General features: G+C 37.7%; 1 protein-coding gene and 1 long non-coding RNA gene across 3 annotated transcripts in view; one reads left to right on the top strand and one right to left on the bottom strand.

The window, feature by feature from the left end:
* naaladl2 (N-acetylated alpha-linked acidic dipeptidase like 2) overlaps window positions 1-26,621 on the top strand; it is a 416,483-nt gene that overhangs the window by 192,713 nt on the left and 197,149 nt on the right. For both annotated transcript variants that reach the window (XM_017304561.2, XM_008407820.3), the window contains one exon: window positions 25,934-26,201. In XM_017304561.2, coding sequence (XP_017160050.1) covers window positions 25,934-26,201 — 268 coding nt within the window. The remainder of the gene's footprint in view (window positions 1-25,933; window positions 26,202-26,621) is intronic.
* On the bottom strand, window positions 22,197-22,955 carry LOC145551515 (uncharacterized). The gene is made up of 2 exons (XR_014087380.1): window positions 22,835-22,955; window positions 22,197-22,703 (listed from the first exon to the last, which is right to left on the bottom strand). It is a non-coding gene; the product is annotated as an uncharacterized LOC145551515 (long non-coding RNA).

Here is a 26,621-nt window from a genome sequence, read left to right as displayed (position 1 = left end):
GCACAGCAAACATGCACTTTATGATGCAGGGTTGTTCAATTATATGTTAAATTAATCCAAATCCGTTCTAATCCAATGCACTCATGTCCAGCCTGTAATCTAACTACACGCAGTTCATTTCTGTCCCATTATAATCTGGATACACTATACTCTAATTCAGGTGATCATATGATGCCATTTGAATCTGGTCTGCTGGAATAAGCCAACTCACTGCACTGAATCTTTGCTTCGCCAGAAGTGTCTTTCCCAAGCAGGCAGAGAAACTTCTCGAATGGGAAGAAATGCACAAAGTGTTCAAAAGACTCAGTGGCCTCATGTAAAAAGCAAGCACATGCATCATGTTTTAACACATTGATGCTAATTAATTATATACATAGATTTTAATGCTTTAAAATGTTAATGCTATTAACTAGCAGGTTCAGTCTGGAACCTTAGTTTTTTTTTACATACTAAGGTTCCAGACTGAACCTTCTATAGTTGCATGTTTGTGTTGGGCCCATAAATTTGACACAAGAAAATTACACAAACAGCGATGAATGACAAAGCTGCTTATCTTGGCACACTGGGGCTTAACTTCTGCTTTAAAACAACCCAGTCAGATTGGTTGCTGGAAAAGACTATTATTGTGTTCAAGTTGTGCTAAAAGGAGTTAGCCTATCAGTGAAGCTATTGAAGCCTAAAATAGCATCCCAATGCTAAACATGTAGTAGGAGCACTGATGTCAGAGTCTACTGTCCACATTTCTATAGCAGCTCCATGAATGATCAGGAGTTTCGGAAACTCTGTAAAGATGAATGGATAGAACAGAACTTTGATCCAATATGATGTTTGAAAAACCTGAAGAACAGATTAACAACAATATATTTGTTGTTGAGCTCATATGTTCATTTATTGAATAATTTAGCAGCCAAAATGGTTTATGAATTGAAAATGTAGCTCATTTTGTGACTATATGGTCAGTTGAAATTGTTCTGAGCTGTGGCCTATTTTACCCATTAAACTGCTTTCATCAGCAAACAATAATCATCAAAGTTAGCTGAAATAAACACTGGAGGTATGTCACCGTGTTTGCAATGAGTCTATCTGATGAACAAGTTTTACTTTCAACTGAATTGCTTGGACAAGTGAACTGTTCGAGATCCTAATTTACTGAGCTGCTTCAGTATCACTAGGATGTTATTGTTTTGTATCTGAAGGGATGTTTTTCAAAGTTCTTTTTGAAGTTTTCCATAACTAAAAGTCATATTGCATAGTAGCAATATGCATTATGCAGGAGGAGTTATTGAATATGTCCTTTATGCATGAGTCGTTTTTTTCAAGTAGATAATTACTTAGAATACATGGAAAATCTTGCCCAAAGTAAACTAAAACTGAATTAAAGAACAGATCATTTTTATGTGCTTTCTAATTGGTGACTCATTGAGCTGCCACTGTGGTCTGAATTTAGCTTATGATGTTATTTCAGAATGCAGACAAAAAGAGAATCTCTTCTGATAAACTACGTTAAGGTATGTTAGACATCTCTGCCTCTTTAGGAACTCAAAAGCACAGGAGGGGGTCTCGATGTGGAGGGAGACAAACAGCATAGCAGGAGCCTGCTCTCTTTCTAACTCTGGTTTCATAAAAACATGAAGGCGAAAGAGGGAAAAGCGAGTGAGAAGAGAGGAACCTGTGGGATGTGTAAGCAGCAGAAAAAAAGATGAGACGTGGATGCAGAAAAAGGGAGAATATCACAAACAAGGAAAGGAAACGCGGGAGAGACACAGACATAAATGAGCCTCAGGAGGATATCTGGAAATGACAGCCTGCTGCCATGATGGCACTGTGCTGTGGGTAAACTGTCAAAACATTGACTGGTCCACCTGGCAACCCGCCCCGATCCTTTTTCATTACAAACTTTGATTTTTACACAGAAGAACGTTGTGACAATGCGATTCTTGTTGGACACACAACAAAGAGAACACATAGGGAACATTTTCCCTTTACGTTTTGTTTACATTTTCATGAAGGTTGTCGTTCTACATTTCTAGAAAGAAATTTGCTTTTCAGACATGTATGACGTATAGAAAGAAAACTATTTTGAGAGTTTTAGACATTTACATAAAAAGAAAGACGTTCTGTTGCTGAGGAGTGGCTGACTGTTGTATAGGTTTGTTTTCCAGATTTCATACTTGCATAGTTGTTTCTGAGATGGTTGTGCAGAAGCACTGATTGATGGTTGTGCCTCTGTGGCTAAGGGTTCATTGCCTTGACAACCCAACCGTAAACATACAGCCATCCTGAGGCAATGAGTCTCTGCCAGTCACAAAACACTCTGACCTGAAGAACAGCCATTCCACTGAGCTGCAAAGCATCGACCAGTACCTCTCCATCCAGAGGCCCCTCTAACGCTTCTACTGTCAACTCTGTAGCCTAACTAATGGATAAAACGTTGCAAAAAAATGTCTAAAAAAACGCTACAGTCAGCAACAATATCATACCATAGCAGTAGGCTATTGGTTAATAAGCCTTTGTCATGAGTTTGCCTGTAGATGTTCATGAATGTATACATTTGGATCCCCGCCAATCCGCAGATTCATCTATTGGCTGATTTTTCTGTGGACCACAAATTTTAGTTACTCACAGAAAACCTTCCTTCAGTCCAAGTATTTGGTAAATCCTGCCATGTAGTGTTGCTAGTTTTCAAAGGAATCCTTCCTAAGCTTTCTTTGACAACATCGCAGGGACGTTACAAGCGAAAGTAAAATGAAGCCACGCAGCATGGACACATGATTTGTACTACTGACACTGAAGCAGACAGTAAAACATTTTCCTTTTCCAGCAGCCATTGTGCAGTGGTAAAACCAGCAGAATAAACTTACTGTTGTCTTGTCATGAAGTGGGTGGAGCTTCACTTGGTTTGCCAGGCAAGTGGCTGGCCTTGGTTTGGGATTGACGGGGAAAAAAATCGTAACGCAACAATTTATCAGTTTTTAAAACAAGTTTTTTTGCCGACACCAGCAGACCATCTACGTACTCCCAAAAAACAGCTGAGTTTTTCTTCTGTTTTTTTACTCCTGGACTGTTTAGACACAGGAGATACCCTGATGGAAGGACAGAAACATGCACAAAGGGACATTTGCATAATTTCACTTGTAAAGTGTTTTATTTCATTAAAGATAGTGATATTTAGCAGGTGAGCTGCATGTGAGAAGAGACTAACATCTCATGTAGAAGCCCTGAAGTACGACAGCGAGATACAAAAGAAAAACAACCTAACTTATAAAGATTAAAGAGCTGCACTGTTATCACTTTTCCATTGCCCACAGCTAGAACTCTTTCATAAAGCATTTGCATATCAGTGCGTTTCTGCATATGTGTCAAGATTTCATCATAATGCAGAGTGTTCCTTTTGACCCCCAGGTGATTCGCTGACTTCAAACAAAGTCAGGTGAACATTCATGGTGAAGGATTTGAAGTTACATGGGGATGTGAACATTTGGTGTTTTGTAAACAAGCTTTTTGAGGTTAAAATCAAACAGAAACCATTTTCATTCAATCATTTTGTAAATGATATGCCTCTTATTTCATCATGTGCATCTGTCAGCGTCTGTTGCTGTCAGTATGAGGAAGCCTGTGAATGAACTGACGTTGCAGCAAACATGGGCACAAGCATATTTATAGAACAGAGACGGCAAGAGCAATTATTTTCTGTTAATTGCAATAAAAGGCAACCGATCTGAGAGCACACTAAACTTCAGATTACAGCTAAGATGTTTTGTATTTTTCTCATGTGGTCAAAAAAGATTTTCGACCATGAAAAAAAATGTCATAGTTGAAATGTTTTTCATGGTTGAAAAATTATTTGAAATTTTGTTTACTCTTTTCTTGAATCTACCTTTGCTGCAGCAGCTTCAAAGATGTTCTTTTTCTTCATGTCCAGTATTGGACGCTGACCCATTCAGTTTGATTTGTACAAACTTTAGATTCATGTTTAACTTGAATCCTGAAGTCCTTAGTTGCATACCAATAGTCCCAGTGCTTGTTAAGAACCAGTTTTGACTAACAATATGGTGTAAAAGTATTCACGCTCAATGAATGTTTTCATGCATTACCATGTCATAAACACAAACCTCTATTTATTTTATTGGGGTTTTTTGTTACGCCAAGTGGCGGCTCTGAATGCTTCCGTCAGTAACTGAGGATGTGACAGACAAGATTTAATTATTTTTACGTTTGATTTGAGAAAACTCATTTTCTCCTCCAAAAACAATGTCTTGAAAAATCTGTGTGCAGTGTGAAATAAATCTGTCCATGTTTGTCTTAATACCTATATTTATTCCCCCCAAAGTAGGATAACTCACACACAGTTCTACATGACAGTATCACCAGGTGACAATGAATCCATTTAAGCACCAAGCAGATGTGCCATAACTTTCTTTAGCTAATTAGAAAAGAAAAAAAAAGAATTATTTTTGGACCCAAAGGAACAATCAGGAGGCAGCACACAGCTTCAGCTACTAGATAAAATGTATTTGTACAGCACCTATCAGAGGCATTAAAATAACAAATGACCTAAAACATAAAAACAACTAAATAAATAAAATGCATCATTTTAGTTAAAAGCCTGTTGGTATAACTGTCTTTAAGAGTCTTCTTCTTAAGAGTCGATGTAGCTCCAGTGCACGAACAGTTTCCAGCTAGAAACGTGATCAGGTCTGAAATCTGGGAACCATCATATTTTTTTGTTTTATTTTTCTTATTCACTGTTATGATTTTGTCATATAAAGCACTTCCAATTACATTGTTGCTGAATTGTGCTGTACAAATACATTTGACTTGAAACGAACAGAAGCTTAAACTTTATTTTTAATGTATTTAATTTTATTGCTTGCAAACTTAGATGATGAAAAATAGATGCTGAAAAACTGATGACTCGGTGTAATTTTCAGCTTCATCTGTTGCTGAGGGTATTTCATATGTAGAAGTCTAGACTCACAACGGAACATGTGCACTGTTGTTATGGAAACATTAAAAGCAGGATTTAATTACAGAAAGACTTGTGTAAATATGCCATACATTTCATTTTACTCTGTCAGTGTGTTTGCAATTTTTTGATTTGCAAAGTGAACATCTAATTACCCACACAGCTCATATTGATGGCAGAATTTTGCCCAGTGCTTTAATCAATACTCATTAGGTAGGCACATAACTAAATCTGATAATGTTTGCAAATGAAGGTTTGAGTTTCTGCTTGAGCTGGAATTTACTGGCGCATCTGAATCAGATTTTCTTCCAGGTCTTGGTTGTTCAGAACTGCTGCTTGGATGAATTAGATGTTCCAGTGAGGCAGCACACCTGATTCAAATGGATGGATGGACGGCTCATTTATTCAGCTAATTTATTTTATGAAGCAAAAATGTGCTGACATGAACCATGTTATCATGTTACAATGACAAACTCTGAAAACAGTTCAGGGAAAAGGCAATACTGATATGAATATTAATTCATTGCTTTCACCTTAACAATATCAAATCCTAGTTACTGTTCTGGACCGTTTCCTGTTTGTTTTAATCTTTTAGTTTTGCATTACCCTCTGGCTACAATCCAGAGGGTAATGCTGAGAACAAAGTTTACTTAAGACCTCTTCATTTGGGGTAGTTGCAGAAAAAAATCCAGATCTTAATCATTTGGATTCAGTTAATTTGAAAGTTCTTGAAAGACCAACATATACATCTACATATTGCAAATACATTATGGCACAGGGTATAAAAACAAACAAAAAAAACAACAACGTTGATTTACATGCTAACCTAAGTTGCATAGAGTACCAGCTGCAACAGATGCATTACACAGGTATGCAAATTTTGCCTCCACATCAATGCTGTAGGACAGAGAGATGTCCAACAACCCAAGACCAAACCCAATTTTAAAGCAACTAATACAAACACACCTGCATTTATAGAAATATATTTCATGAACATAGATACAAATACATACACCTGGGATTAGGTTTAGGGCTGAACACAGGGGAATTAAACGCTTTTTTACATCTGTTCACTTGCTGGGACTGGTTATATGAGGATGGGTTGATCTGGTGAGGGGTGGATTTGGGCTGTTTCTCTTGACATTAAATTAGACCACACTTGCATAGTGCTTTTCTGGACATGCAAAGATGTTTGGAATTATTAATTCCCACTCTGGTGATTTTTAGCTATTGCTACAATCCCACTGTAGTCTGTCAGACTGTGGCAGTCTGACAGAGGTGAGGCTGCCCCACACTGGCACCATCAGCCTTTCTGGCCACCACCACTAGGCACGGTTAGTTAATTGTCTTGTACAAGGACACAACAGAGACAGATGGGGGAGTCAAACATTTGTTTGAACTATTCAATCGTTTTTGTATTGAAGTGATCTTTTAAAGTTTTTAAAAACATTGGCTATCTGTTGCCTGAAAGCTACATGACAAAAGTTTTGTGTTTCATGGTGTTTTCACAGTCTACTGGACTCGGTCTCATCTGAGTCCAGTAGACTCAGTTGGGTCTACTGGCCAATGCCAGTAGGCCCAACTACTGGCAGTTGCACCAAGAACCACTAAAGGAAACAACCCAAAAACCTTTGAAGAAGACACTAAATGCAACTTCTGTCTTCAGAAAGTGTAAACTAAAATGGAGTGGTGTCAGATTGTAGCAATACGAGGATTACACTTTTGTCTATGGTGAAAGACCACAAAACATTTCTCCAGCCAGCTCTGGAATCACATGTTTGTTTTGGTTGTATTTCCCAGAATGCCCTGCACTCTACTCCACTTATGGCTTTTGGACCAGTCTCTGGTACGCTTCATATATGCATTCAAACTGCACCAAAATTCACTTTAACTGAACTGAGACCTAGGTTTTCATGCAGACCACTTGGCTTTTTCGGTCTGCATGTATTGAAAACACCCCAAACGAACCAAGCTTTCAAGACAAATGAGCTAAAGTTGGATTTAAGGCTGACTAATCAGGGCTGGTGTGAACTCAGCCAAATAAACATGGTTCTGAAACAAACTATTACATTTCCTTCCTGACCAAACAACAGCATAGTTTTGATGTTGACAAAGAAAATCATTTTAAAATTCAGTTAAAACTACTTTCATTTTCTGTGTTGCCAAACAATAGGATAAGGAACAATTTTTTCTACCCTCTGTGCATTTGGTTGACAGCCTATCTTCACCTGGCAATTGAACATTTTCTTTGTACGTCGAAGAAAACAAACTAGAGTAGAAGCATAACAAAAAAAAAAAACAAGCAAGAGTCTGATTAAAAAAGAAATTGGTGGATTCAGCTAAGGTGTTGGAGGTGTTGCTGTATTCAACATTCAGAGCAGTCCTTGTGGAATTTTTGAAGAGTTAATAATCAATACCAGCCCACCAGGCTCTGCTAAGTAACACCGATAGAGATGTCGCATGACTTGGTTAATGGAGCAAAAGAAAGTGAGAGAGGAAAAGAGATTGATTTTTGTTTACCCAGACCTGCAACACTGCATGAAAAAGGGTCTGTCCAAGATTGGTAATGTTGTTCTTAAGCAGCCTATCTGAAATTGGGAGATGAGGCAAAGATCAAGCTATTAGCTTACCCCCTTAGCCTGGACTCTGAGGAGGTAACGCACCTATCCAAGCAAAAACTGAACTTGACAAGGACACACTGGGAAGGCTTCCATTGCAGAGGCCTTATTGGTTACCTGTCACTAATTCTCACATGTATGATCAGTTTACACAGCCATGTTATCATACTGTAAGAGAAAACGGCATCACTCAGAGAACTACTCATAAAAATTATACCTAACCTTCATAGTTTTTAAACTATATGAAAACAGACAGGTTGTAAGATATGCTTTTGATCAGTTTTGTGAAATGTAGGGCAATGATGGCCCTTTATTGAATTAAATGATGAACTGAGTAATTTGAAAGAGGAAAAAAGCTGCAGAAGTTGAAAAACTATGTAGGTTTTTTAAAAATGGGATCCTTTGTTGCATTGGCTCATCATTAAATCTCTAAAGCCCTGTCTTTGGCTGCCCTGATATTAAAAACATCAAAACATACTTTCAATGATAAATGTTGAACTTCTAGTCAAAACAACTCTTATTATCAACCTGGTCGAAACTATTGACTATTCCTGATCTTTTGCACCACTGACATACACTGTCTAGAAGAACATTACTCAGCCAGCCATGCTCTCAGGAAGTTTTGATTCAGTAACTCAGGATTGTTTATTTTAATGCAACCTGCATTTGACTTTGAATGAATGTTTCTTTTATTACTTGACATTATTTGATACAGGCAGATTTATCTGACTAATAATTGTAGGTTTTTCAGTCCTTTTGACTGTTTAGTTGCTGTATTTTGCCTGCAAGTATTTTGTATGTTTATGTCTAAATAAGGGAAATTTATTGCCAGATCATTTTTTTGATTTATACCTAAAGCGAAAAATGAACAGTCAATCCAGGTGATCAGCAGAGATCGGCCTCATGGGTGATCGGTGTCGGAATCAGCAGCAAATAACCTGATCAGAGCATCCCTACTGTCTAATGAATATTACGTTTCAGAATTCATAATGAAGACATAGCAAACTATATTCTGCTGTCCTTTGTGAAAAACAAGCTAAGTAGCTTTGGGTCTTAATCTTCATTCTGATGGTGCAAGTACTGTTATATTTCCAGTACTAGCTCTTTCTGTCGCTGACAGATCTGCAACATGTAAAAAACAATAGTTAGCTCAAGACCTGCTGCTGATACAGAAAATACAGGAACAGGGACGAAAACAAAATCTTGGGTAAATTATGTTCTTCTAATGTCGTCTTCAAATGCCACGTTTCTATTGGCTGTGGTGAAAGTATTCCACAGATAATGCCTATGCTCCGTTTACACTGAGCGCATTTTATGCGTCTAAAACGTCCAATGCTTCAAGTTCGATGTGTGTGCACTTTGAAGTCAGACGCTTGACACTTTGCTCTTGATACAAATCACACATCAAACTTTCTCTAAGCAAACATTGAAAGGAGACTCCTTGGCATTCATGTACCTCAAACTCTTCCACAATCTCCTGCATATTTTGTCTAAATAAATATGTTTATCTAATGTTTTAATGTTTATTTAACATGACTCAAAGTTTTTGATCGATGGATTTGGATAGCTCAAATGCGGTGAAATATTTTCAAATAGTAAAAGTTACAAATTACTTGAGATTCCAACTTCCTCGCTGAGCCTCTCCCAAGCAAGGTCCTTTGTATTCCTGCCTCTGTAGTCATAACTTGATTGGTCGTACATTTTAGAACGAGAGCAAACAGCAACATCTAGTTTATCCTCCATATTAAATTTTCAATTTTTCTTTGAGATCACGTCAGAAAATGCACCACTTTTCACATAGCAGAGTCTCTGATTGGTTGACTCTGCATCAACATGTCGGGTGTGTTTGACGTTCATAAAGTGCTTCAAATGTGCAGCGCTAGACGTGCAAAATGCACCATGACACACTCTCAACGCATGTCCACATAGATTTTGAATGTAAACCAGACGCGCCTGATGCTAAAAATGTGTTTGGTGTGAATGCAGCATAACAGTTCAACCAAACTGAACTTTGACTGCAGCAACGCAGCGTCCAAACTTCACACACCGCCGACCTTTTGCTTTCCATGCCAAAGACTGACTTCTTCACTATAGTTTTACATCTTGAGTACCCAGTTATGTTTCTGTCATAATCAATCTATCAATCAATCAAATTTTATTTGTATAGCACATTTCAGCAGCAAGGCATTTCAAGGTGCTTTACATAATTAAAGAAAAAAATAAAAACAGCATGTGACATTGAATAAACGGTAAGAAAGAGATAAAAAAAAAATTTAAAAAAGATAAAAACATATTTTGTTACGGAATTTAAGCGCCTGTCGTCGCTGGACTCCACCATCCGTTTAACACTGGTATTTTCCAGGACCCGTTGCCTAACAGGACAAGGTTTACAACCTTGCAGCACCAGTAATAATGTATAACTCCTTCTACTTCCCATCGCATGCTGCAGTGTTTTCCAGAAAAGCTGCTCATCTCTGACTCCCAGTGACCTTAATGCTGGGAATCACTAGCTTTTAGTCATGATTCCCGGTCAAGAAAAGTCAGTCTGTTGTAGTTGGGAAGCATCTGTAGAATGACTTGGCAACCCTGACCCATCTTCACTCTAAGTCAGTCAAACAATTGGGAATCGTTTTGTCCAAGCTGGACATAGATCCGAGGTGTGAACTGATTTCAGACCTCACTACAAACGTGTCACCTATGAAATATAGAGAGCTTGACACACTATGTAGGTGCAACTATCTGTTTTTTTCTTTTTTTACTTTATTTATAAATATATCACATTGTAGACATAGCACAAACTATGAACTAACTGGGTTGATGTTTCATACAGGGCAGGTAAAACTGACATTGGTGATAAAGAAGAAAAGACAACGCAGAACAGAGGAAGTGAAGATAATTACCTATAATAGATTATAAAAAGATGACATTGCACCATGGATCAAAGGTCAAAATTCTGTTAAAGTGGAAAAAAAAAGTTTAATTAATTTATAAAATACACACAGGTCATTTTAACAATATTTTGTGGAGCTTAGTTATAAACAAACAAGATTTATAGTTTAACACAATTTAGGTTTTCAGTTGGTGTTTTCTTTTTGCCTATGCAATCCCATATATAGACTTACTGTTGTCCATGAAGACAGCATTAAAAACAGTTCAAAAGTAGATGATCCAAACTCATTGAATTATTGAAAAGACATGCTCAACTTTGATTTGAAGAATTAAATTATAGAATAAACTTAGCTCTTGCATATTGCATCTCTTGCATTTTAAGGATAATAAATATATTCTGTTTTAATTTTGAGCATATCTCCTACGCAACCTAAAACCCTCCATCTGAGTTTCCCTGAGGGTTTGATGCTTTCAGTTCAGTTTAGGTGACAGTTTCTGTCCATGTTCGCTCGGCAGGTCTGACTCCAGCTCTGTCACAGTCGCCTCCTCAGCTTTGGTGTTTCCCCAGTTTTGTTTTCAAAACATATTTCCTCCCAAATAAAAATGATGCTCATTTATTCTTTAGACTCTGTCTGCATTCAGCTGTATATAGCAGTAAGTCAGACATTGTTATAATTTCTCACTTTATCCTTTAACTTGCTGCCGAAACTTGTTTTGCCACTACAACTTATTTATAGTTTCATGTTCTCTTTTCCTAAGGGAGAGATGTAGATGGAATTTAGTGTTGGAATCTTCTTAGCACAGCCTAAATCTATGTCTTCTCAACTCTTTCTGGTAACAGAAAACAAAAACACATCAATTAGGCACTTAAACAGAAATGGACATGCATCACAGAACCAAGATCTATGATGTCTCTTTTACAGCTCATTACAGCTCACTAGGATGATTTGTCATCTTAGGAAATTAAATTATTTCAGTTGTGATAATAAACTAAAGCCACAAGTCTGACACAGCTCAGCTGGATTCTGTGAACATATGAGTTTTGACATCCAATATTTGTTACATTTACTGTGAAGCTTAGCTTTAAGGCATTGGCCTCTATAGATGTAGTCTTTCTTAGCACCTACGGAGGTGACATGCAGACCGGTGACAGTGAATGTAACTCACTATGCTGCAGCTCAGGTCATACACCACATGACTTGCAGCAATAATAAGTCAGACACAGAGCCTAACATCCTGGATCTAATCTGACAAACGATTCCCACTGGCCTTCACACTCCAGAACTATAACATCAAACCTTGCCTCAAAGTTCATTAAAGTATATCAGAGTGATAACATGCAGGGAAGAACTAGGCTTCCATTCAGTCATGTTTTCCTTTAATTACTAATTGTGTAAAATGTATAATCCTAAAGAAAACCGCAAAATGATAGAAAAACAAGAGATGAGATGCAAACACCAGGACATCTTCCAGGATGTCAGAGCAGAGTGGTGCAGCAGTGAGAAACATGAAGTCCATAGACCATGGATGTTCAATTCTAGCCAGCAAGAGCTGGAAAGTGTGTCATGATGTTCTACAGGGACCTAGTGATGAAAACATAATCGAGTCAGGTGTGTCAAACCAGGACAACATTGGAAACATATCTAATTTCAGCTCTTGAGTACTGACTTTGGAGACTGGTACCATGGACACATGGCATGCCATAGGGTGCATTCACACCAGCCCTGCTTACTCTGCTTTAATCAAACTCTAGTTTGTTGGTCGAGGTGCTACATTTTCAGCTCCTGGTGTAATGCAATATATGTTAAGAGGTAGAAAGTTTTTGTTGCATTTAAGTTTTATTAGTAGGTTTAGGGTCATTGACCTGCTGCAGAGACAACCACACTATCTTCTACTTGAGTTATGAATTACTCTGGCTTCTGATGCAGAATTATGACCCGTGTCTCACATGAATAATGTGAAAGTCAGATTCAACATGACAATTCAGACTAGAGATGCTTTGAAAGATATTGGAAAAACATCCTATTTAGAACAGCAAATAGAAGTGGCACAAATCTGATTTGTGGGAGATTGTGAAAAGATCCAAATTGCACAGTTCAGACTGCTGTGAAAACGTTGGATATGGGGCACATATGGGCAAAAATATTGGATTCGGGTCGCATTTCCTTGCTGTGTGAATGCAGCAAACATGAACTATAATATGCAATCTCAATAAAATACATGTAAGTTTGTGATCTGTGATTGAGAAAACCCATAAAATAGGTTTCAAGTTTGAATTTACATTAAGTGGTGGATAATGGAAGAATTCAGACAAGAACAGATAAGGGTCTAGTCAACATTCAAGAATTTCCTAATTGGATTTAAAAATTGCTGTTCACAAATGCTCCACATCTCATCTGGCTTAATATGGATTGCCTTTGTCAAGAAAAACAGAGGGAGCCATTTAAAAAAAAGACTAATTACGCAAAAGGTGTGTGCATGTGCAAATCTGTCATTTTTTTCTTCTCTTTTTCACTATTTTGTGATGATGTGGTGTAAAATCTTAAAGTAAAAGTTTGTGGTTGTAACGTGATGGTATGAGAAAGTTTGAGTACTTTTGTAAAGCTCTGTCTTTGTTCTACAAATTACATACAGTATATATCAGTATGTACAACCAATTTATGAAAACAAAATTGTTTTAAAATTATGAATTTTAAATGAGAAATTCCATAAAGTTTGTGATATTCTTTTCCTACTATACATGTACAGATCATCATAACACAATGTGACCACTCACAGAAGAGCACGTAACATAGCTGCTCTCTTCTACAAAGCAAAGCTTAACCGGAAAAATAAAGTTGTTTGGAGCTGAAAATAATTACTTTCACATTATACGAACACATATTAACAGAAAAGCATTGAAGCTAAACAGAGAGCATATAAACAGAGAGAGAGAAGCTATTGCTTAATACTTTAACACCACTTTAAATTGGAGGCTTGTATCATTTTAACTCTGCTGCTGGATCACATTCCTTTTAATCCTCCCTATTTCACGCTAGAGGTGACAGTCAGCTGTGAAGGCTTTTCAGTGTGCGTTCAGCTGCAGAAAAACTGAGCCTTAACAGGATTATTTTGACAGAAGAATTTCAAGATCACCTGAACTTCACTTTTTTATTCATCATGGAGTCATCCAGTAACCTGCAAGAAACACTATAAAACGCTTATCCTTCAAAGCAAAGTGTTTCCTTCTGTGTCCACAGATGTGGTGAAATCAAGTTGGTTTTAAAATTATGTTTTGAAAATGGATTATTATACTTGTTAAATTGGACGAAAAACGATGCCTAAACCATAGCAATAATTATATTACCATTATATATAATTGCTACCATCTAAACTTATAATTGGGTCAGGTGAGAACATAGTGGGATCTTTATCTAGCTTGCCTCCAGTCAGCCTTAAGAAATAAGTGATTTTAGACAATGTGGAACAACACAAAGACTATTCCAGAGCTTTTTAATACTAATGAATATCACTGAGTAATAAAAGTTTTGAAAAAAGTAAGCCTTTTGATCAACTTTTGATGAATCACAATGTTTTGTTTTGTTTGAGAACTAAAATTTCTAGAATGTTCCTTACTACATTACTGTCTTGTATTAACCTTATTGGAATATTGTAAACTATAATAACAGTAATAATAATTATCGAGCCAATCGGGGTGCCTGAACAGCTGCTCTTACAAAGGGCCGCCTATTTAAAAAAGCTCATCTTTGAAGCTCCAATCCCCAGTTGAGTTTCTGCCCCCCAGAGAACTTCCTCAACCCCCACAAATTCACTAAAGAGTTCCTCCAGACTAGCAGCAGCATCAGTTAACACCATCTGGTGGAACAGCATGTCTACTGAGCCCATCATACAAACTATAAAACTCTTAAGAATGGTTGTAAATGGCATCATGGAGAAGCAAGGTTCTGATGACATGCTGAGGGAGGGAAAGGAAGAATTTCCAGGCGTCAGATACATGTATGATGCAAAGTCAAATTTCTTTAAAGTCATATTTGATATATGCAGCATTTTCATAACTGAGGGTAATGTATTTACTTGATTGGGATATAAAATGGCACTATGTGCCTGGAAAAAGCACGATTATCCTCCTTCAACTCAAAAAGACTAAAATCAGGTGAAGTATTACTATTTAATTTAGTACTATTGCTACATGATTAATATATTTGTGGTAATGTGATGAGAAAAAGCCAAAGAAGCTGAATCAGTGAGCAGCATATTTCTATTTTCTGATGAATGTACCATATTTCTCCTTCCAACACTGAAATAAAACACTTCAATCAATAAAGACAAAAGTTTGATATTAATTCAGCAGTCAACCTAACATATTTGTAGCTCACACATTAAAAGGTAAACATATTTACAGTACATGTTCTGAGCAGCAGCAGTCAGGTGTCCTTCCTCCATCTTTCCAGGTTTCAAATAATTTCTGGGGGAAATTATTTGTATTTAACATATTAATACTCCTCTGCATCTCTTTCTTTTTCCGCGTTCTAATTGAAACCTGGAATTTATCAAGCTCATTTTTGTCTTTCAGCACAGAAATATTTCTTTCTTTCTGCTCTTATTGTAAGCCTTGAAAAATTCTTTCTGTAGATTCAGCTCTGACTTCATTAGGCTGATTTTACTTGCAGCCAGCTCTCTGTTTAATGAATCTTATAACTTTATGCTAATGCATTTCATAAAAGTCAAAGTGTGAGGTTAACTATATTAATTAAGCAGACCCGACATATTTGATTTTGCTAACCAGGGTCATGTTAGCAAAATCATGACCCTGGTTGTTGGGCTAAAATTGTGTGTTCAAGATCTCCTACCTTCTCTTCTCACCACGATTGCAAAGATTAATCTCTATGTTGTCCAGGGCTTCATAAGTCAAGTGTAAAGCCTATGGAATGAGTTTGGAACTTCAGCTCTCGAGGGCTGGCGTCCTGCAATTTTTAGATGTGTTCCTGGTTCAACATACCCGAATCAAATGGCTGAGTTACCTCCCCAATATGCAGTCGGATTCCCCAGAGTCCTGCTAATGACTTGATTATTTGATGAATTTGTGTTGAAGCAGAGATGCATCTAAAAGTTGCAGAGGACTGGAGTTGAAACCTGCTGGTCTACAGTTCGGGTGTGAGCATAACTAGTTAGCAAAGCTTGTGTAGAAAAGAAAAGTGAAGCTATTTTACATGCAGATATACCTTTTGGACTCTTGGATGCAAAGCAAGTCTTTCTACAATGTCTTCTTGTTGTTCAAGACTGACCACACACACGCTCACATGCAGTTAGAGCAGAGAAAAGCACTCCAGGTCCTATGCTGCCATTAAGTGTTAGGAAGAATATAGATTGCTATTCTTAGGATCCACTTCTACTGTCCTAATGTCATGTAATTTCAATATTGAGAGTTTATTAATTACAGGTCAGCATTTCTGACACTAAAATGTTGTCAGAACAACATAATGTGCGCTGGACGTCATCTATCCCCAAATACCAATGGAGTTATGTTCAAGGAAGGATGTAGAATACTTCAAAACGAAGGACATTTTTCTACTTGAAGAAGTAGAAGTAGAAATGGTACGTTTTATGCCTTTAAAAAAATGGAATAAACTCATCCTCTGTGTTTCCGATTATTGTGGTACAATGAGAGAACACTGAACGTCAATTCAATTAATGATGAGAAGGGGGCACCCGATGCCTCAACATGTGATGCCGAGGGAACCTGACCAAACGTGGGGAGTCCTGTTGAAAAACTCTATGATCGCCACACAGACACGGACGCTTGCTACATCATCTCCATATCATTGGGTGACAACCAGAAGCTCCATTGAAGGACAAAGCTCCCAGTTCATGATGGAGCCTTCTCCACTATGACACATAGATATATACCTTCCCTTTATGCTTGGTAGGTTTACATTTTAAACTTTATGATGTGGGTGAAATGGGTCGGGTGTCCTTCCTCCATCTTTGCACAGTAGCTTGCTGGAATCTTGACCCATTCCACCCTGACAGAACTGATCTAATGTAGTCAGGTTTACAGACTGCTTTGTTTGCACACCTGCTCAGGTCTGCCTACACATTTTGTACAGGTCTGAGTTCAGTTTTTTGTGATTAATTTTGTTGTCCTTTTGCAACTTTGTGGCTACTTTTCTGCTATTATTTGGATTATTGTCTGCTTAGAAAACCCATTTGCACCAAATGATTAGCTTCTCTATTAATATCTTCCAAGAATGTTTCCATATTTTCAAATTAGAAAATTTGAAAATAATGTTGGTGATCCTGACTGACCCAAAGCTGGAGAGGTTTGTATAATATAATGGCAGTAAGGAGGGAGAAAGGTTATCTCCTTTTATGCAGCATGCAAACATCTAGTGTTCCTCGGTTAAAACGCTCATGCAACTCCTACATAAACTGGAGATCACATTGTGTGTTCTGCATTATCATATGTGTTATTTAATGCTTTAAACACAATTGGAATACAATATACACAATATCATAGAAGGATATAAGAACCGCTGCACCAAGTTTTCAGTTGGGATGTTAGTTGATGAACTCTGATGTTCTTTCTGAATTTCTCCCTTCTGACTTGTTGTGCAGCGATATGCCAACGATGTCTTAAATCTTCTTTATTGGCAGCCTCAGTCTTCACTTGGATTACATCTAAACACCAACACTGGCACCTGAATAAGAATTTCCTTTCATGAAGCCTGAGCACAAGCTACACACACTGAAAATATGACAAATGTAAATGGGACGAGAGAAATCAAATGTGACTAACGTGCATTGAAACAGAGAAAATCAATTGTCTCTTGAACAAATGGATGAGCTATTAAAATGATTGTGTCCTACAGGAATATATTATCCTCCGCAGCTGCCAGCAGAGGGAACAGCATCTCGTATGCTAAGTCTGCTTGGCCCGGGAATGCACATTAGCACACTCACCAAGTCAATTATTTCTACAATATTCATCGGGTAAATGTGATTTATCTGCCTGCGCCCATGCTCCTAGCTCTTGCCTATTATCATTATAATGAGTCTAAAACATGCAATAAAAATATTGCTACACAAAGCAAAATAGGAGCATGAGGAGACATTTTTCAAGAGCTCATATGTCTGGTGGTGACAAGGAGACTGTTGGATGTTACAGTGGACTAATATTGTCATTTTTACATCTGTGTCATTACAAAAGATGCTGGATTTTAAAGACATTGAGGTTTAAGATTAAAGGATCCTGGTTTCAACTGTTTAATTATTGCGAACAGACTTTTCATCAATTCATACTGTGAGCAAAGTATTAACTAAAGCTTGGCTGAAAAAACATTACAAAAGCTTTCATGGTTTCTGCTGCCTGCTGACGTTTAAACAAACCATTTTTCAATAAGTTTCCCTTGTGAGGGCGACATCAGAGGCAAGTCATCCCATGCGTTGGGTGAAGACGCTAAGCAGGCTTCAAATGCATCCATATTACCACTTCAAAACAATCAGAGCATCTCTTCAGGCACAAGAAAGGTTACACAGCATGGAAATAACACACATTATCTTAACAACCTTATTTTGAAGTTTTTCAATTGCCTTTTGGTATCGTTTCCTCAACCGAATAAATGCATAAATGTACACAGCAGCCATGTTCAATTAGCTGCAAGAAAATGTCAAGAAGACCAAACCGCCCCAAACCAAAGACAAGCATCGATGGTTGTGTCTAACTTTTCTGAACTGAAAGGTCCAGCACAATCTAAAGTGGCGACCCTATTTGGTTTAGATAAAATTAGGAATTTGTTGTCTTGTCCAGAAAAATGCTTTCTTAATATCCTTACACAGGGTAATGAGCGCATATATTGATTGAGAAAGTGCAACGTCATCCTTCCCCCTTTCTGTATGCTTTTGCCAGAAAATTGCTCTCTGTTTATTGGGCATCTCTGTCAGTTGTGGGCGGTAACTCTTCTGACTGATCTGATTGGCTGGATTTTCAGCTCAAATCCAGTGATGGCCAGCAGGGGTAGTCATGGACGTACTTTCATACACCACATAGGAGGAAAGAATGTCAGTTGATGCATTCACATATTGGTGTGAGCCATCTTACATCATATGGTTCAAATCTACGAGGCAGACCTAGAAGATCTGAAAGAAGGTCATTTGTTGGGACATTTATAACAATCTGAAGATGAAACAAGTGTGGATTTACAGGCATTACTCCAAATACATGGCCAATGAAACTATAAGTTGGTTTCAGAGAAAGAAAGCAACCCAACTGTATCCAATTGAAAATCTAAAAGTTTGACAAAACCCAACTGATCAAGTAGCTGTGCTCACAACTACAACGTGTCTCACATGTATTAGAGTTGTTTGAGGAGTCCAAACATTTGATAGCTGCCTTGTCAGTCTGACAAATTGTATACACAATAATATTGATACAACAGTACCTTCCTGCTCTTGGTGACGGCAGATGCTGTTCTCTCTGTAAAATTAACTCCATAACTTTACACTTTGGTAGTTATGATAAACATCCCAATATTCCCTCTTGGCAAGAGTTGAGTCTGTGCCTCAAGCACACAAGATTGGATGTTAAGGTAAATTGTTCAGAAGAAAACAACTGACTTAATTGGTCTTGGCAGTTCTGGGATCTGATTAAAATGCCATCAGGCTGCCTATTGAATGCCTTTTTTTCAGATTAGCATGTGGATTATATATTTTCTATGGCCTGGGAAAGCCTTGGGACCGCAAGACTGTTATATTTTAGTTCTTGTGCGACAGGTTCAGTGTTATTTCCTGGATCCTAAATCTTGCACTTGTCTTGAAATTTTAGCTACATGTGGAACAACCTGGGCATAGAAACCTGAATATCCACAGAAATCCAGTTTCTATCATTTTACTGGTTAATACAAATTGACCTGACATAATACTTTATGCATGTGCATGTGTATATTTTAACATGATGAAATGAATTTATTACATAAGCCATTTTCATGCATAGCTTCCATTACTTATCAATTATGTGGAGGTGGAATGCATTAACATGAAAGCTCTAACCAGTTAATCCTGCAGAGGTTTTGAGAGATAAAAACCAGTATTACAGTCACTGTATGGGATGCTGTCTGTAAAGTTACACAGTCAAAAACGAACAGCAATAATTTGGGTTATGTAGCTTGTCGTAGGAGAAAAGAAATTGGAGTTTACAAAATCACATTTTTTATGTTATTCATTCCTTTATAAAAATGGATGGATGGATGGATGGATGGATGGATGGATGGATGGATGGATGGATGGATGGATGGATGGATGGATGGATGGATGGATGGATGGATGGATGGATGGATGGATGGATGGATGGATGGATGGATGGATGGATGGATGGATGGATGGATGGATGGATGGATGGATGGATGGATGGATGGATGGATGGATGGATGGATGGATGGATGGATGGATGGATGGGTTTTTGTGAGCTTCTAATTTGTTTGTTTCAGTGACATGGTTAGACATTTCTAAATGCATATGGAAGCAACACCCGAACCATACTCATTCCTTCATTGGAAACATAAGAAATGTCAGACATGAAGAATAGAATAGAGTACTCCCAGAAGGCTGGTTTCTCATTGGGTAATTTCCAGATGCCTTAAGGTACGTACCACTGTCATCTGTGTAAACTATATGCAAATAGAAACAGAATTGACATCTACAGCCAGCATGTTATTGCTATGTCCTGGAAACAAGCATGTTCTGAGAAATTGTGTGCATGAGATACACAGAACCAAAGTAAAACGCCAAGGGAAGATATTGTCAGAAAATTGGTAAGATAGCATAATTATCCACAGTGTAATGAGTACCGACATGGGCTGAAAGACCACTAACCGGGGAAGAAGCCATTATTCCAAAAGCAACATAAAAACCCAGATTACAGTTTGCAAATGCACTCCAAGGTAAATGGCTTAATTTACCTCTGAGATGTCCTGCAGACTGATCAAACAGTGTCAGTGAAAAAAGACCCTGCCTTATGGATTTTTCTTTTTTTGTTTACAGCATATGTTTTTAAGTTTTGTCTTCTAACTGTATTATTTTTGTATGTTATTGATCAAAAATGCATTTATTTAAAAATGTTAACATATTTGTTGTATGGACACAATAGGGAATGGTAGAGTGTGAGAGCCACAGAAAACATCAGAATACATTTTAATCAAAGAGAGTCAAAGATGATTACCTACAGAAGGAGCCAGTCTGATGGACACAAACACACTGATGCACATGCAGAGTCCTTTGAGACTTGAAGTGTCAGCAGTGTTGGGCATGTGTCCCAAACCACAGGGAGTCCTTCCAAACACTTGGCTTATGGTAGAAGGTCTCACACACGTCTTGGGAAACACTGTTACACACATGAATGGAAACATTTGCACACGGCCCGGCTCACTGTGGCTGCTGGAGAGCTTTGAGTCGCAGCCTTCTAACACAACGGCCCAAACAACAGTTTGGGCCGTCTGCTCCTGAGTCTGATAGAGATATCGTACATGTCTCTCTCTTACCCACACATTAAACACACACTTCTCATTTAAACTGATCATCCACATCATTTAAACATCTGCTTTGAGATTGAAAAGCGCTCCTCACCTGTTCATTCACACCTAGGGTGAGTCATTTTTACTAGACGGAGGGATAATGGCCTCTCATTGAGGCTTGTGGGGAACATAACATCTTGTAGTTCTTGTCTGAATAGATGTCAAGGCTGGAAAGCTCTAATTTCCCATCCAAGTACACTCACTGACAATAACAGTTAAGCACCCTAAAGGAAGGTTTGTTTAGATGTACTTTGATATTCTCACCAGAAATTGGTGTTAAAAAGGAAGTGGAATAGGTGGTGGTATCAGACGTTGGTACATAGATTCACTGAAGTGTTTAGAAGTCATTCTAAATGTTGCTCAGGTGTTTTGACAACATTACCAGCAATTGATGGAGTTTGATGTAGGTTTTCTAAAGAATGTATTTGACAAGGACAGTGAGGATGTAGTTTGCTGTAATAAGTATTTTATGGAAAACACACCTCCTCTGTTGGTTGCCGTGAACAACCACACCAGCAGAGGGCGCTGGACAGAACACAGACACAAGTTGGAAGGAAAGTGAGCTATAGCCTGTTCATAGATTCTCAGTTAATCAATACAGCACACAGCTGTGTGCCAGTAGCGCCCAGCTTTCCCCTGGGTCTGGCGCCGGTAACACAAACATAACTACGATGTCTGCATCTGATGTGTTGAGCAAAGAGTTTATACTTTAGATAAAGTTTATTCTCACAGCACACTGTTGAGTCTTGCTTTTGCATTTCAATGATGAATAAAGATACCCTGCCTTAAGCTTCAGTTGCCAGTTAAATTTCACATTAGTGACCAAATACCATAACTACACAGCAAATCCAGGAGGCCAGATTAACACTGTCAGATTTGATTTCAACACTTTTAAAGTGTCTATATGGGTCCACACCAGAAAGTGTTAATTTAACTCGTTTTGGAGTTGGTACCTTAACTCTTATAAAGTGTCAAATATCAAATCTGCTGGAGTTAATAATTTAACACTAACACTAATTCAGTGTCAGATCTTAATATTAACTCTCACAGAATACTTCTTTAACTTCTTAAGAGTTATTTGTAATTAATATTAAATAGGTACTTTATTGTTTTGAACTTTTAAAATATCTTTGGAAAATAAACATTTAATACAGGCAATGATTTTCTCAAATGCATTTATTTCAAAATGTGCACCATAATTACAAAACATATTACAACATGGAATAATGTGCATGTTTCACATGTCACTTTTATTCACATATTGCTTATTAAAAGGTCTGACATATCAGCTGTGCAATACAAACTGCAGTATGCTTAATACTTCAATACAATATGCATGAAATTGTTCAAAGTACAAGGTGGAGAAAGTAAAGCAAGCAGTTCAGATAATATTATAGAGTACATATTCTTTTAACAGGTAGATTGGCAGATATGTACATTACATAACAGACCAACCTGATATTCAGATCCATCATTTCTTATCCAGTTTATGTTTCTGTTGATAAGAGACATTTCCTCTCTGACTCCACCAAAGAGATGTCCACTCACTAACAGATTGTCTTCGGTTTGTTGTTCTGTTCGTGACGTTTGGCTGGAGACACCAACATGCTCCTCTACTGCATCGGATAGTCTTCAGTCTCTGAGTAGGACAGCCAGTGTCGGTCTCTGGATCATAACAAACAAAAAACATAACAATGAGGAATGGAACGAAGGAATACATTTTTACTACAACTCTAACAACAAGCCTCTATTACAGAATTACAGAAATGTAGAGTTTCAGAGATATCAACACTTACATAATCATTTTTGGAGCTTGAATCTTTGAAGAATCCATGGAGGGATCGGGAGGGAGAGGTTAGGCTGACGACTGGCGGTTCATCCGCAACCAAACTGGTTCTAATATATACAAAAAGACAATAAAAGGATTAAAACATGCTGCAAAACGTATAAGAAGACACAACAGTGGGAATAATGCTCTCAACATAAAAAAGATCTGTTCAAGTTAGCCAAGAATTTGATTAAATGTTCACTGGCTTGATTTTTTTCAACACTTATACTCCGCTAACATTCGGCATGCTAAGCTAAAAATGCTAACACCGAGCCGTGTGGCCAACGTGACGTCTATCATACAGGTTGAGCTCAACTCAAAATAATAGTTATAAACCATCTCAGAAAAAAATGACTTATCAAGCGCAGTAAACACCTCAGACAGGTGGAAAGTAAATAGTCCTGAAATGACTTGGCTGCTGTCGCTTCGCTTCGGTGGGAATCTGTGATTCTGGGGCGGAGTCAGTGAATTAACTCCTTCAGTGTTAGAGCCGCTGGTGGAGTTCAGAGTTAAGAAGTCAAGAGTTATTTATTCTATTTTAACAGCTCTAGATTAGGAAACACTTTGTTTTAACACTGGATTTTAACTACCAATAGTATCCACTGCAGAGTTACATAAACAGAATGTGACTCTATAAGTGTAAAATTAACTCTGCTTTTGCACAAAGTCTACTAACACCAAAACATTTAACACTTTTAAATTTGCTGTGTACAGTTTATTTAACACTATGCAAATGTTCTGTCTGCACTGAGGAAGATTCACTCACTTTGGTCATGCATAGTGCTTGCAGTGGTTTCAGCTAATTGCTTTATCTACTCCCTGATATTTACTTAGTAAACTACTGCAGGAACTCATGCAATGTCTAATGTTCCTTCAAACTTTTTTTCCTGACGGTCAGTCAGGAGTGAATAGAGCAATTTATTACTGAAACATGTTTCCTTCTGTAATTACAATAATTGCTGATCATACAAAATTTACAAAGTATCTTTACAAAAATAAATAATAGACAATGAAATAATACTGAAGTGATAGAATGGGTGAATTTATACTCAAAATCAATATTGCTACGGGTTGTTTTTAATTTATCTTTGACGTTCTTAAAGTTTTGTTTTGATTTGTGTTTTTGTGTTTTAGGGTCTTTCTTAATGTCCTTGTAATGTTTGTAAAAGGCTGATATTGTTGAGGTGGTTGATGTGAATTTTTGTGTTGTAATTTTGTTGATAAGGTATTTTAAAATGGTTTTATTGTAATGTTTGTGGTGTGGGCCACAGGAAGAATAGTTTCTACTATAGTAGAGACTAATGGGGATCCTTAAATAAACAAATATAAACATTGCAGTTGATTTCAACTCTTCTATGAGCTCCGAAGTTGTATTTTCTATGCTATTGCTACTTAGCCAGTAGGATAGAGTCTGACGGCAATTAAAACTCGCAGTAGACATAAACATTTCCAAAAGTGCTAATGCTAATAGAATAGGAAGAACAGATTAAAACAGAGAAGAAGAAAACAGTCATATACCGAACACCTGAGATTGTCATCAAAAGATTTTATAGTATTGTGCAGGGAATCGGATTGGTTCGTTTTAATTTTCCATTTGCATAAAAGGAGTAGTGTGGAGGGTCAATTCAACTTAAGCATAACTGATATTGGCATTGATATTCTTTCAGTAAGGTAAAATAAGCAATCTCTTGAAAAATAAGGCTGTACTTGTTCCTTTTGTTTTCATTCTTATAGTTCTCTTGACTTGCAGTTTTCCTGAGGTTTATTTTACTTCAGACATCACCGCTGGTGGAGTGCTGGGTTTTTGAGGCTGAAATGCCAGCCATGAAAGTCTGTACACGTCTTTATTGGTGATCTTTTGAGTCCAGCTCTCTGCGAGTCAAAACAATAAGAAGGGTAAACATTAAGAATCAAACAAACCAGGAGAATCAAATAAGACCTGGATCAATCTTTATTGACATTTCTTTTGTGCAATTAGGAAAATGAGAATGATGGGGACTCCAGAATCCTGTGAGGATTTTTGGTGTGTTTGAGAAGCAAAGAAAGACTAGAAGTTCATTCAGTTTAGACCCCTGGCAAAACAGACTGAGGATGAATAGAACGGTTATCTGCAATACTGAAGATCAATTAGTTTATGTTCTGCACTTATCTACACAAATTCTGAATTGGATTCTGCCCATCAGTCTTACAGGCAGGTTTTAGTTTTTGTTCCTACTTTTATTAAGCAGCAAAGCAAAAGGGAACATTAACAGGTAATGTTTTAGTGACAAAAAAGATGAATTATATCTTTTTAACTATTTTCCTTTTAAAATTAGTAATGTATGAAAATATTGATAAAACTGTACATTGTACATTCAGGTCTACAAAACTCTGAGTGCTAATTGTCTTTATGTTCTTCAGTTGATTTCTCTGTGAGAAAATGTTTTCTTTCTGTTGCTGAGACGTCGTTCTCTGATCGTGGCTCCATGCAGCTCACTGGAACAATCAGATGTTCAGAAAGCAGCTTCAGCCGTCACTTTTCACATTATTTACCACAACTTTACTGAAAAGATATGTTTTACTTTAAAAATCACACCACTCTGCAGTTACTTTGATTACAAAGAGAAAACATTTTCCAGGCATTTGGTTAATATTTAACCAACTGGTCATGATTTACACATAGCAGCAGCAGGAATCTTTCTAAATATTGACAAATCTTAGCTTGTTCCCTTGGCTTTCAATCCGTTTTGCATGTGATGTTATTCATGTTTTCCTTGTTATTTCCACTTCATAACACATAAGTTGGAGATTATTTTGAATTTCTTTGTGTGTGTTACTTGGACTCTGAAATATGGTGGTAAATTTATCTTAATAGAAACATTAGAAGTTGATGTGATTGATACTTATTTCACTTACTGTTTGTGGTTAATGAACAAAATACATTTTCCAATGCTATCTAGTCATTTTACTAAATATTGCTTGAATTTGCATCTGAGCTCAATAATTAATCAAGCTAAAAAAAACAAACAAAAACAGGCTTCATAATCCCAAACAGCTTAACTTTCCTGATCGTTATATTGTGTTCCAGGTCTTTCTCCAGCCTGGCAGGCGACAGTGAGGAGTCCAGGGCCAGGTACCTGTACAGGCAGTGGGTCGGACTTGGCCTGACTGATGTCCACCTGTACAATCACACGGTTCTGCTCAGCTTGCCTGGCTCCACTCCAAACACCATCACCGACAGATCCAGCCACCAGTGCTTTCTTCCCCACGGGACCCCGTGTGACCAGCGGGGGCCCACTGACCTGCTGAAGCAGCAGTTCTACTACGCAGCCTACTCTGCAGTAGGCAGCGTTCAGGTACCAGCTGCCTCTTTGGGTTTGACCTACTGCATATGAGTGGGTTCTGGCCTCTTTAACCTGTTTGATATCATAAAAACGTATGAGGCTTCTTTCTACTCTAACATATTTGGTCTGAAATAATTAAGGAAATGAATTGTGTTAATGGCTGCACACTGGCGCTTTTGGTAGAGCTGTTGCCTTGCAGCAAGAAGGTTCTAGGTTCGATTCCCAGCCCCGGTCTTTCTGCATGGAGTTTGCATGTTCTCCCTGTGCATGGTGGGTTTTCTCCAGGTACTCCGGTTTCCTCCCACAGCATGGTGCATAAAAACAGCACATCTAATCCGTACAAGACCTGAAACACAGACACATACGTACTTATATTCTAACATGGCTTGATCACTTGAAAACAAAGCCGACGTATTTGAAGTGAACTCTCTT

Source organism: Poecilia reticulata, chromosome 4 (genome assembly GCF_904066995.2).
Source record: "Poecilia reticulata chromosome 4, P_reticulata-male-v2, whole genome shotgun sequence".
Classification (NCBI taxonomy): domain Eukaryota; kingdom Metazoa; phylum Chordata; class Actinopteri; order Cyprinodontiformes; family Poeciliidae; genus Poecilia; species Poecilia reticulata.
Note: the sequence above shows the minus strand (reverse complement) of the source record. Positions and strands in the feature narration are given on the sequence as shown.